Here is a 12,690-nt window from a genome sequence, read left to right as displayed (position 1 = left end):
CCGCCTTCTTCTCGCGCCCCGGGCCTGGGCGCTATCGCGATAGCGGCGCGAAGCGGAAGTGAGGCGGGGGGAGAGCAGGCCCGGGGTAGTTCTGACGACGGGGGTCGGGGCTCAAGGGAAGCCGCGGCGTCTACCGATGGGCTCCGCGGAAGCTGACCGGGCCCGGTCCAAGATGGCGGCGGCGGAGGAGGCCTCCCCTCCTCTCTTCTCGTCTCTGGCGCCGACCCGCCCCCGAGCCCCAAATATAGGCCCGTCATTGCTCCCGCCGCACGTCGCTCCTCACCGTCTCACGTGTCCTATTGGTTCGTGGGAAGGAAGAAGCCGGCCCCCTCTTTGTGATTGGCTGACAGCTGCAAGGCGCGGCGTTCGATTGGCCTCCAGCTCAGCCTTCTAGGATTGGTTTAGGTTTTCTTCTTCGCTCCTCCTCCTCCTCCCGCCTCAGGGCACAACACGCCAGCGCGAGGGCCCATGTGTCAATCAGAGGGCTTGGGTCATGCTGATTGGATGTACCCGCCCCCCCTCTCCAAAACCAATTGGTTAGGGGGAGGAGCCAGGCTGACCAGGGGCGGGAAGTCCTCCGTCAAGTTTGAGCTGCTTTGAATTAGGTAAGGGGGTATAGTCGGCCCTGACTCCATCGGCTGGAAGAGGGTGAGGCAAACGGAGAAAGGCGTGGAGAGTAGGCGTTGAAAGCCGCACACTTAGTGGGAGACAGACAGGTGCCTTCAAAGCGAGGGCTCGAACTGAAGTCATCTGCCAATCAAGACGGGCGCCGGGATGATAGGGCGGAGCTAGGCAGGAAGGCCCCACCCCTCTTCGCAGTCAGACCAATGGCCGGGGAGCGGGCGGCACCTGCTCGCCCAGTGTGGGACGGTGCACAGGTGTGCGTGGCGGGCCCGCGCTCCTCCGCCCCGCAGGTGTTTCTGTAATGCCGGCTCCGCACCGACGTGGGCGCGGTCCTTCGGAGGGAGAAAACTTTCCGGACTAACCCTCCTGAGAGAGGAGCCCTGTCGGTTGTAACTTTCACCTTGAATGTCTGCATCTCTCTGGATCTTGAGTCTCCTGGGCTCAGGGTGCCGGAAGCATTCTGTACCCCTTTTGCTCATGAACAGATGGTGTGCAAATGGTGACCAGTGGTGGGCAGCTTGCGGGGCACTGCGCCTTTACGCACTAGGAAGCCCTGGCCGGGGGCAGGCTCTGCCCCTCTTCCTCTCGGTGGAGGAAAGTAAGATGAGCTCAAGGCTGATGTGAAGCTGAGCGTCTGAACTTGAAGGGAACCTTTTGGTGCCTCATCAGAATCACAAGACCAAAGAAGGCACGCTTACAAACACATCTATTCCCAGAACTAGAGACCTGAGGGCAGAGGCCTGGGGTTTGTGTGTTTCCGAACCTCCCTGGTGGCTCCCATTCTTTTTTGGTTTGTTACTAACCTAGAGCTTTGCTGTTCAGGTGTGGAGGCTGGATGTCACCGTGTACCCTGAACAGCTAAGGCCTCCCCGCCCCCCCCCCGGGACTTGATGAACCCCAGATTCTGGTTCAGGATATCCCAAATTATGTTTTTCTAACAAGCTCCAAGATCATGCTGATGGCCCACACTTTACAGTTGGGGCCCGGAGAAGGCAGCATCTGATTTCAGGCTTGACAGCATATTAGAATAACCTGGGAAACTACAAAACAAGATACCTAGGCTGAACACTAAAGCAGACATCAGATCCCCCCTCCCCCCAGTTGATTCCTAGCATCACACACAATGCAGCTTTTTTAGAACACTGGTTCTCAAAAAGGTTCAGTGTGGGGCTGGAAAGGTAGCTCAGTGGTAGAGCGCTTGCAAGGCTCAATGTGAGGCATAAACATGTCTGTGAACTTGTTTGAAATGAACATTTCTAAGAAATGTTAGTAAGAAACCTTAATTACTAACTTCTAAGAAACCTTAGTAAGAAAATAAAACTCTGGACCCGATAATCATAATTGTTTTTTTGTTGTGCTGGTACTGGGGCTTGAACTCTCCCTGGGCTTTCTTTTTGCTCAAGGGTAGCACTCTACCACTTAAGCCACAGCGCTCCACCCTGGCTTTTTGGTGGTTAATTGGAAATGAGTCACAGACTTTCCTGCTGTCTTCAAATTGTGACCCTCAGATCTCAGTTTCCTAAGTAGCTATGATTGCAGTATGAACTACCAGCGCTGCTAGTAATCATGCTTTAACAAGCCTCCAGGTTAAATATGAAGCGTATTAAATTTTCATACCATACATACACACTTGCCACATGCAGATGTAATATAGTCAGATCAGGAAGGAAACCAGGGATAACGAACAGCCTGGTAGATAAAAAGCCACCCGAGAGACTCATCAGGGACCAGACTGTAACAATAGGTGTTGACAGGCAATGGTCAGTCCAGAGAGAGAAAGAGAAGTTGTGAGATCTGGGCTGGGAATGTGGCTTACTGGTAGAGTGCTTGCCTAGCACGTATGAAGTACTGGGTTCAATTCCTCAGTATCACATAAGCAGAAAAAGCTGGAAGTGGCACTGTGGTTCAAGTGGTAGAGCACTAGCAGAAAATCAGGAACAGTGCCCATGCCCTGAGTTCAAGCCCCAGGACTTGCAAAAAGAAAAAAAAAATGTGTGAGATATCAAAGACAAAACAGAGAAATCAAAGATCTTGGACAAGCCCAGACTTTGCAGGCCAGGTGACAGAGTTCCCTTTTTAGGACCACATGAAGTCCAGCACATTCAGCAGAGGGAATGGGGCCGCTAGAATCATGGCACATCTAGGGGCTGGCCTACACTTCTCCCTCATCAGCAGTGCCTTCCTCCTCAGCCTGTCTGAGCCCCAGTTCCCAAGACAAAGTGGGGTACAAGAATTTGTAGCAGGTGCTCTCAACCAACACAGGTTAAAAATATCAGGACTCAGCTCTTGGGCTTGCCTGAGTCTGGTGCTAGGTGATTTCCATGCATTCCTTCCAGGTCTCCTGGGTGCCTCACAGGGTGGGTGTGGATGCCTGGACTGGGAAGGCCTGCGTGTGGCCTCACAGACCAGAATGATCTGGAGCTTTCTCTGGTGAAACTGCCTAGCCATCAAGATAACTGATGCTCTCCAGGGCTTGGAGATGGTGGGCTCATCTTTCTGTTCCTGGGAGCCAGGCAGGGAATGGGGTACACCAGCTGTTCTGGGGACACACCATCTGGGCCAGAGGCTCAAGGCTCTGACACCTTCAGGTGCTTCACAAACGTTCACTCCTGAGGACAAATACTGATACTCAGTTTTTAATCATACTCTTCCTAGAAAAAGGGATTTCTTCTCCCAGTATAACAAAACAGACAGGCGTAATGAAGACCTGCTATGTCCCAGTGGGGAGATGGGCAGGGGCGCCTCAGCACACTCCATGGACGTCCTGGCCTGGGCTCAGGGCCGTCTCCACTCCTGCATGAGGACCGGCAACCATGCTCCTGCAGCGTCATCCGGCCCAGAGGCGCATCACCTCAGGTGAACACCTCAGGTAGACATGATACCACTCTTCTCTCCCTTGACCTTGAGGAATTCGGCCATGCTGGAGAAATATTTCTGGTTGGCCTCAGCCACTTTCTTCTCAGCTGCTTGGGGGTTCACTATTTCCAGACCCTAGACAGGGGAAAGGGGCAAAGCAAAGGAACTGAGTGACAGAGGACAGCAGCTGGCCCAGAGTTGCAGCACAAGTCCCAGCAGACTATGGCTGCGGGCCACAGTTTTCAAGGCAGTAATTCTCGCCATGACTGCTCCAACCCAGAAATCTCTCCACCCACAGCTCCCTTCTCTCCTGATCCCCCGACACACCTTCTCACATACCACAGGCCTCCTGCCCCTGCCCGCCATGCCCTCTGCAGCCCAGGCCTGGCTGCTGTCTGTGGCTTTGCCCCCAGAGTTTGAGACAGAGCTGGGAACTCAGCCGGGTCTCAGGAGCCATTGCTGACGAGTGAGAAGGTTCATCACAGGACGGCGGAACCCACTTGCTTAACCTGGCAGTAAACTGAGGCACAAGGGAGTAGACTGCCGGCCCACACTGTCCCTCACTGCCAGGAAGCAACTTGGACTCCGATGTGACACTCAAGTTACCTGACCCTGGGGAGCTCTAATGGGTTAGGTGTGCACCCCAACAGCTCTGGCTATTTTTTTTTTTTTTTTTGTCGTTTGTGGGGCTTGAACTCTGGGCTTTGGCGCTATCCCTCAGCTCTTCAGCTCACGGTGAGCGCTCTACTGCTTGAGCCACAATGCCACTTCTGGTTTTCTAGTGGTTTATTGGAGATAAGAGTCTCATGGACTTTCCTGCTCGGGTTGGCTTTGAACCGCGATCCTCAAGATCTCAGCCTCCTGAATAGCTAGGATTACAGGTGTGAGCCACCAGTGCCCGGCTGCTCTGGCTATTTTGAAGGTAGGGACCAGAGACTCTGAGAAGAGTCCCTGCTCAGGCAGTCGCTGGCCATTTGGACAGGACCCTAGGCATGACTCCAAAGCCAGTGCTCAGCACAGCTCATGCCCTGCCACAGCCAGCCTCTGCATGCCTGTCCTGGGCTGTATCAATGTCACCTGGGACTCCCTACACGCCTGCCTTTAGGGACACAGGGGACTAAGCTGGGCCAGGATGGCACGCTCACGGCTGGTCTGGCTCCTGTAGGCGTGGGGTGTACCTGGAGCGGGGTGAAGGCCACGCTGGAGGCAGTCCCTGAGGAGCGGTCCCGGATGGTGGACTTCCCACCGTACACCACGCTCTGCTTCTGCAGGGTCCGCTGTGGGGGAGGACAGGCTGGGACCCGGGTTCAGAGCCACGGCCCCTCCACCCCAGCTCCATTGGCTCCCCCGTACCTGCAGAGTCTTGGAGATCCTGGCTTTGGTGGCTTCATTCACCTGTGTCTGCCGCACACGGCCGCTTCCTGACTTACCCAGATGGCCTAAGCTGAAGCCTAGGTCCTCCTGGTAGGCGTCTTCCTCGATCTGGTGGGGCGGAGGAGGGAGCATGCTCAGCCAGTGCCTCAACCTTACAGAAGCCCCACTGAACAATGGTGGTCCTGGGGACCCTGTCTGGATACCCCTGGGGTCCTAGCACTCCTCCCGGAGCTGCGTGAAGGCCATCTCTCTTTGTGCATATTAGCTAGCATGCAGAGACCTGGGTCAGGGGACAGGTTTGCTGCTGAGGGCATTTGAGCAGGATGGGCGATCTGGGGTACAGGAGGGCACCTCAAGAAGTTGGCTAACCCCAGGCTGCCTTGGGTGAAGGCGAGACCAGCCTAGGATGTCTGGAGGGCCTAGTGTGGCCCTGAGCAGGAAGCCTGGAGTGGCAGGGTGGAGCAGGAAGGCAGTGGGTGCAAAGTGAGATCACTAGGGGCTGAGCGGGGGTAAGGGAAGGGAGGCCGGCGCACAGGCCGAGAGGGAATGCCAAAGGACAGGGTGAGGAAGAACAGCGGTGGGGAGGGGTCTGACCTCCCCGAAGCTCATGCGGTTGGCCTGCTTCCGGATCTCAGTCAGCCCCAGCCGCTCCTTCATCTTGCGGTACCTGGGACAAGGGGCAGGGTCAGCAAGGAGGTGGACAGCCCTTTCCCTCCCCCGCGCCAGCCATTCACCTGTGACAGCCCCGCAATCCCCCCCTCTCCCCTGCCCCCGAGCCGCTCACCTGCGACCGCCCCGCTTCTTGCGCTGCCCATCAAGAGGTGCGGGCAGGGGCTTCACCTGCTTTACAGGCGGTGGCTCCTGCCACTTGTCAAACTTGCGCTCGATCTCATCCTTCAGCTCGTAGCCCACCTGGGATGGGAGGTGCTGTTAGGGACGGGCCGTGGCCCGTCAGCTGGTCCACGCATGCCGTCCACTGAGCACAGGGCCCTCTGGGGCCTGTGGTTCTCAAGGTCGTCTGCCCTGTGCAGGACTGCACGCCCTCCACTCAAACCTTGGGCTCAGCCTCCCTGGCCCCACAAATATAACTGTGCCGGGCAGCATCCCTGTGTACCTCCCCCAGCGTTGGCTCCCCACAGCACTGGCTGACAACACGGCACCCACACCCCTCTCTTCACCACAGCTCCCCCCTCCCACCCCCCGCCCATATTCCTGCGGGCATGTAAGGCTGTGGGTATCACCTGCTCCTGGTCCCACCAGGGCCTCTGCTCCCTCCTGGGCTCTGTGCTGGCCTCAGGGCTTTGCATTCATCACTGCACCCAGTTCCTTTCCCAGGTGCCCCGGTGTCTCATATCCCAATCTCCAGGACCTCTACACCTGGGTCTTGCCCATGCAAGGATGGGAGATGGGGAGTACCCTGGGTTAACAGGGCTCAGCATCACCCGCGGGGCCTTAACACACGGTCAGAGGAGCTGTGCAGACACAAGCAGGGTCCGAGGGAGGAGGGTGCTGCAAGGCTGGCTCTGCCACAGAGGATGGGGCCTCCAGCCAGGGAGTCTGGTGGGCAGGGAAGCTGGATGGATGGATCCTCTGGGAGGATCCAGAGGGGCATAGCCCAGGTGACTCCTGAACTTCTCACCTCCAGGATGCTAAGATACTAAGCCTGAGTTGGTTTTTGTTTGTTTTGTTTTGCCAATCCTGGGGCTTGAAGTCAGGGCCTGGGCGTTGTCCCTGAGCTTCTTTTGCTCAAGGCTACTACTCTACCACTTGACAGCGCCAGGCTTTTTCTGTTGATGTGATACTGAGGAATCAAATTCAGGGTTTCATGCATGCTAGGCAAGCACTATAACACAGTCCCAGCCCCTGAGTATGAGGGTTTTTTTTTTGTTTTTTGTTTTCTGTTCATAGGGCTTGAACTCTGGGCCTGGGTGCTGTCCCCTCAGCTCTTCAGCTCAAGGCTAGTGTTCTACCAATTGAGCCACCACACCACTTCTGGTTTTCTGGTGGTTTATTGGAGATAAAAGTCTCACGGACTTTGAACTGCAATCCTCAGATCTCAGCCTCCTGAGTAGCTAGGATTACAGGCGTGAGCCACCTGCACCTGGCTCCAGAGTCTGAGTTTTAAGCCACAGTTTATACTGATTGGTCACAGCATCCCTAGGAAACTAATAGATCACAGTGAGAGTCCTTGGCCTCACAGGGTACCTGTGATGGGTCTTTCCCTGACGGCCTCCAGGCCCCAGACATGGGCCTGGCCTCAGCAGGTCTCTCCCTAATGGCCGAGCCCAGGGACGGGCATCCAGCTGCCCTCACCTTCCCTTCTGTGCTCTCGTGGAAGCTGTCCACACGGGCTGCCAGCGTGCACTTGGCAGCCACCAGCCGGGCTGCTTTCCGCCGGAGATCCTGGAGCAAGGGAAAAGGGGGCAGGGTCAGTGAGGAAAATCAGAACAGAAGAAAATATACCGCCACCACTATGAAAAGACCTGTCTGTGCTTAACTGGATTCGTGTTCTGTGTCACTTAAGCCAGGCCGCCCTCGTAATGGTAAAAACCAAGATGGGGCATGTAAAACGTAAGACCCAATTAATTAATAATAATAAAGCAATATAACCAGTAGCAGCAATGGACAATAAAGAACCCTGCCCAGGAAGCTTGCTCCTTGGTCTATAGGCTTGGGCCAGCCAGGTGGTTTTAAGGTGGTTCCCTGCCCTGCAGGGAAGCCTGGCTTTGAAGCTGGGGTCACACGAGCCCGACAGCAAGGCTTGGATAAGTTTCTCGATGGTCCCATGCCACCTCCCAGGAGAGCAGCGGGCCCTGGCCCCACAGGAAAGGATGCCCTTCTCTGGGCCCCACAGTGTCCCCTCGCTTCGTGGGTGTTTTCTCCAACTCCTTAGGTTTACGGGGTCCCTGAACTCTGGAGAGGGCCTTGCATCACTTGCTGTGTGTGAGGCCTGCGTTGTAAGCACTTCTGGTGTGCCCAGAGACGCAGATGCTGTTCCCCCAATTCAGAGGTTGAGGCATGGCGCTGCCCACGGCAATGTGGCTTGCTCCAGGCCCACGCCTTTGGGCTCACCGGGGGCAGGGACTGCACGATGTCGCTGTGGTAGATGTAGCCGGTGTGGGGCAGCACGGAGGTGGAGGAGAAGCCGGACAGCGTCTTGCGCTGGGCCCCCAGCAGCATGATGTTGCAGGCAGGCATCTTGGACAGGTTGGTCAGGCCGCCAGCCACACCTGTGGTGTGAGGTGAGGTCAAAGGCAGCACAGGGCCTGGGTTTGGGGCTCTGACCTTATGGCTGGGTCCCCAAGGCAGCCCTGATGGAGGGTTGGTGCCTCTCACTTCACCGGGTAGGGGTCAGCAAAGGCTCAAGGAAGGGAGCAACTCGTCTGAGGATGCACAGCAAAGAAGTGGCCCACTTCCGGGAAACTGTCCCCAAAGCCTGGCCAAGCCCCACTGGTGGTCTGCGCCACCTCTGAATGGAAACATTTTCACCAAACAGCTCTGGGCTACTGGTGAGTTTATGGGAGTCAGGGAGAGAAAACAACAACAGGTATCCCCCTCTGAGCCCCAGAATCTGAGCCTGCAGAACTGCGTGTGCCCCGAGGGTATTGCAGAGACTAGGTTGAGGACTCCCAGATGGGGAAGAATGTTCTGGATTTATCTGGATGAGCTCGATGTGATCACAAGGCTCCATTTCCCTGTCACCCCTGGGTCAGCACCCTGTGGAGGTGGGGACCCAGGCCTCACCCATGATCTTGGCAGCTGTGGATGCGCCAATGATGATGGAGAGGTTGGGTGCGATGAAGGACATCCGGGACTCCACGTACTCATAGATGCGGTGCTTGGAGGCGTTCAGCTCTAGCGCCATGTCACAGGCCTCCTCCAGCCGCTCCAACTCCTCCTCCGACAGCTGCTGCCTGCAAGGGGACAGACCCCAGCCCTGCTGAGGGGATTTTGTGCATGGGCAGCTCTCAGGGCCACCTCGGTTTCTGTCAGTCCCAAGGCCTGGGAGCAAGGGCTGTTGGGCATCTTAACTATCAGCCAGCACCATGCCAGCCGGCCCAGGTAGGGCCTTGTTTTACTCTCTCTGATGTGGGCTGGCTGGCGGTGCTCGCCTGTGGTACACATACCCCTGGGTGGTGGATGCGGTGACGCTGACGACCATGATGGTGGCATTGGTGAGGATCTGCTGCAGGTTCTCGTTGTTCTTGCACTTATCTAGGCTGTTCCCCAGTTCCTGGGGGAAGAGGGGGTGGGAGTCATGAGAACTTGGAAGTTGCTAGAAGCTCTCCTCTTCCAGCACATGCTCAGGTCTCCTTTTGACACTGGGAAAGCTGAGACCCCTGCACCAGGGGCCTCTCCTGCCTCCTAGCAGTGCCCAGAACGCCCCTGCCCAGGGCCTCGAGACTGGCTGTTCTGCCTGCCCACCCAGAAGTGGAACCCAAGCAAGCCAGGCCTGATGCCCTGGACAAGCCCTCAGGCCCACAGATCTGGTGACAGCCATTTCTTCTTCCCCATCCCTATCTCCTATGGGACACTGGGAGGGGGCGGGGGCGGGGGCTGGGCTCCTGCTCTCCCTGCTTTCATAGCTCCTGTCCCTCTTCATAGGACCCCAGACCTTCAAAGTCCTACCTTTCCTGTGCTCCCACCTTCATGGCCATTTCAACACCTCCTCCCACCCCTACTCCTTTCTGGCTTGTTCCCACTTAGGGTCTGCACTTATACAACTGGGCTGGCTGCCTCTCCACAAGGCTGCCCTGCCAGCCTCCAGAACTCCATTCAATGCCAGCTGCTTCTGTTCAGCTGGGAAGCAAAGGTCAGGCTGGTCTCAGGAGACCAGAAAGAGGACAGAGCGCATGAGTGTGGGGGAGTGGGACACGGCCTCTCCAAGTCCCAGCCTTCCTTGCTGAGCTTCCTTTTGTACCTCTCCAGCCTTTCCAGACCTCGAGGCTTCCTGGATCAAGGTCTGAAAGTGAGTCTCGCCTCCTGCTCTGTCCTGTTCCTCTTACCTTGACTGTGCGGATGTAATCCAGGGCATTAGGGACCAAGGACTCCAGTTCGGGAAATCTCTTGGAGTATTTATCCCGGATGAATTTATGGATGATATCTAAGATAGGAAGGACAAGTGTCCGGTGAGGAGACAGCAGGGTTCCACTTTCAATGACCCTAAAATCTCTTCTTGGCACATGGAAACCAGCATAAATGTCCACTCATGCTGCCTGTAATATCCACACATCCACATGTGTCAGCTCTACAAGCTGTAAGGGGGAATGACACACGTGCCACCCTGTGTCCTAAGGAAAGGCACTACGCCCTGCTCTGCACCTTTGCTGGTGGGGATGTGGAGGTGATGGCTAGAGGGAAGCAGCCACACTGCAGCACAAAAACATATGGCAGAAGAAGAAAGAACCTGGGCTTTACAGGAGGTCAAACCAGGCCAGAGTTGCTCAAACTTTTAGGGGAGAAGAGATTGTATTTCTTTGCCACACTGCAGCACAAAAACATATGGCAGAAGAAGAAAGAACCTGGGCTTTACAGGAGGTCAAACCAGGCCAGAGCTGCTCAAACTATTAGGGGAGAAGAGATTGTATTTCTTTCTATGAAGCCACTGATCCAGTGGTTGAATCTGATTCCAGCTAATACAGGGGTTTGGGACCCGTCTGAGGTTGGGGCTGGGAAGGGGGGACAGAGGGAGCTGGCTCCTACCTGATCCCCCTGGAGGATGGGGAAAGGGGAAAGGGAAGGAGCATCAGCCAGGGCTGCCATCTGCAGTACTCACTGAGCTCATTCTCGATCTCCACTGTTAGGTTGTTGGCGTCTACAATGACGCGGTACTCGGGGGCTGCCTCCACTGGTCCCATCACTGTGAACACAAAAAGTGCATGGATGGTGGGGGGGGGTGTTGCCTAAATGCCCACCCCCTCCCAGATTACAAAGCTGTGGGGAGACTGGGTTGAGGCTGGGGGCAGGAAGGAGGAGCAGAAGTGTGCAGTAGTGGGAGTGGGCTTACAAGGTTACAAACATCCCCTGGACCTGGATTGTTCCTTGATGCTCCCTCCAGTCTGCACTCTAGGCTGGTCTGGATTTGACCCCTGGTTTGACTTGTGGCTCGCCATAACCCTGAGCTCCACTGACTGACGTCTGAGGCTTCCATACACCCGAAGGGCAAGTTCTGCACCCTCAGTGCCCAGAAGAGTCACTCGGGGGACATCTGTAGGCCTCCCCAAGGCTTTTCCACCTTCCCACAAGACCTGGCTTCAGCCCCAGAGGCTTCTTCACACCTCTGGATTCTCACATTATGTGACTCAGTTTTTTCTTTAATGCTTCTTAGTTTTCCACTTATGGTAGTAATATGCTTAATTTGATGTCCAATCCATAAACTTAATTCTTTAAAAAATCCATTGGTTTAAAGAAAATGTTAAGTAAATAACAGGCTGAGCAGGTTTACAGGTATAAAACTGCAATTTGGGAAACCTTAAGATAAGAGGAAGCACAATTAATAAGTGCTCAGGACAGAATAAGGGCTTAAGAGCTTTGCAGTGTACCACTTGCATATACATGTAAGTGTAAGTACGTATACTGTGTAGTCCAGACTGGACTCAAACATTCAATCCTCCTACCTCTTTGTGCTAAGTCCCAGGACTACAGGTGTGTGCTGGTATAGGATGGGATGGAGGAAAAGACAAAGACTCTGGAAAAGGCTGAGAAAAACATTCAATTTCTAAGCCACGAAGAACAAAAGCTAGCAGAAGAATGAGTGTGTGGGGGAAGAAAGGGGAGGACCTTCTGAAGCTTTGGCTTGCTTGCTGATGTACTCCTCAATCTTCACCATGATCTCCGCAAACTATCAGAGAAGGAGAGCAGAGTCAGAACATGGGATCCTTGAGAGACAAGAGCTGTTTCCCCATCAGAGCGCACTCACACCTCCATGCCCTCTTACCATCTTGCTGTCCCATAGCTTGGCGATGCTCTTCACCGAATCCCCGGAAAGGTCCAGCTGTGTCTCCTCTTGTACATCTTCGATGGTAGGCTCCTCTTCTTCTTCGCCATAGCTTCCTCCTTCTTCCTCTTCTGCTGCCTCCTCGAGGTCAGCCAAGAGTTCATCTGCCAGAGACATCCCGAGGCCTATGGGGGAGCGAGACCACTGTTCCCTAAAACTGTACTCCATCTCTATCTCTCATTACCAAAAGGAATGCTTCCTCTGGAAGATTCTGGTTCATCTTTAGGAACCCCAGCAATCATGCAGGCTTCTCAAGGAAGGATGCTTTGCTTGTTCACTGGGGTGTCACCGTTCCTACCCAGGCTGTAACACACCAGACCCCTTCAATGGCCACCTGGTTGGAGACGCCTTCCCCCACGGCTGCATCTTCCCTCCTCCACTCCTATTCCCTACAGCTAGAGGCGCCTCACTTCATTCTTCCCTAACTCCATCTACTCCTCATACTCCACTAATGTGACCCAGCCTGGGGTGGGCTGTTGGGTGACGCAGGCCCCGCACACACACACGCACGTGTGATCAGCTAAGTAGCTGCTTCATTAAGCCTGCTTCCTGGCATCAGCCAAGCCAAGAGAGCAGGGGATGCTTGTTGCTCCTGATATAGAAGCCACATAAGAAGCCTTGGGGCAAACAGGCTGCAAAAGCCCTTTGTCCCCACACACTCCGTCCTCCAGACCGCGCAGCCCAGCTCCCCCGCCCCGCACCCTCTCCGGCGCCCTCACACTCACTTCTGGCCTCCGCACACGACGGTTTCTACGAAATAAACTTCCCCCGGGGACGGCGCGCTCTGATGACGTAGGCGGCGTGGCGATGACATCAGAGCTACTTTCTGATTGGTCACA

The 12,690-nt window shown here is 55.4% G+C and overlaps 1 protein-coding gene across 2 annotated transcripts; it reads right to left on the bottom strand.

The window, feature by feature from the left end:
* Window positions 1–3,258: 3,258 nt before the first annotated feature.
* On the bottom strand, window positions 3,259–12,633 carry Prpf31 (pre-mRNA processing factor 31). Of its 2 annotated transcripts, none has more exons than XM_013027785.1 (14): window positions 12,577–12,633; window positions 11,792–11,976; window positions 11,635–11,695; window positions 10,631–10,714; window positions 9,861–9,958; window positions 8,982–9,088; window positions 8,599–8,768; window positions 7,927–8,084; window positions 7,168–7,257; window positions 5,639–5,766; window positions 5,449–5,521; window positions 4,834–4,962; window positions 4,659–4,757; window positions 3,259–3,615 (listed from the first exon to the last, which is right to left on the bottom strand). In XM_013027785.1, the coding sequence occupies exons 2-14, from the start codon at window positions 11,966–11,968 to the stop codon at window positions 3,490–3,492; spliced, it is 1,500 nt and encodes a 499-aa protein (XP_012883239.1). In that variant the 5' UTR covers window positions 11,969–11,976; window positions 12,577–12,633; the 3' UTR covers window positions 3,259–3,489. The 2 variants fall into 2 exon arrangements, with proteins under 2 accessions (XP_012883239.1, XP_012883240.1); XM_013027786.1 differs by lacking the exon at window positions 12,577–12,633 and adding an exon at window positions 12,354–12,539.
* Window positions 12,634–12,690: the final 57 nt, after the last annotated feature.

This window comes from Dipodomys ordii, unplaced genomic scaffold, assembly GCF_000151885.1.
Source record: "Dipodomys ordii isolate 6190 unplaced genomic scaffold, Dord_2.0 Scaffold105, whole genome shotgun sequence".
NCBI classification, from domain to species: domain Eukaryota; kingdom Metazoa; phylum Chordata; class Mammalia; order Rodentia; family Heteromyidae; genus Dipodomys; species Dipodomys ordii.
This window is presented reverse-complemented; position numbering and strand designations above follow the sequence as displayed.

What these genes read in the sequence shown, in the direction of transcription:
- Prpf31 (XM_013027785.1), bottom strand. Translation starts at nt 11,968, where the DNA reads ATGTCTCTGGCAGATGAACTCTTGGCTGACCTCGAGGAGGCAGCAGAA. An exon ending in GGAGATCGAGAATGAGCTCA is followed by an intron (nt 9,959 to 10,630) that starts GTGAGTACTGCA and finishes TTCCTATCTTAG; the next exon opens with ATATCATCCATAAATTCATC. An exon ending in TCGTGCAGTCCCTGCCCCCG is followed by an intron (nt 7,258 to 7,926) that starts GTGAGCCCAAAG and finishes CCCTTGCTCCAG; the next exon opens with GATCTCCGGCGGAAAGCAGC.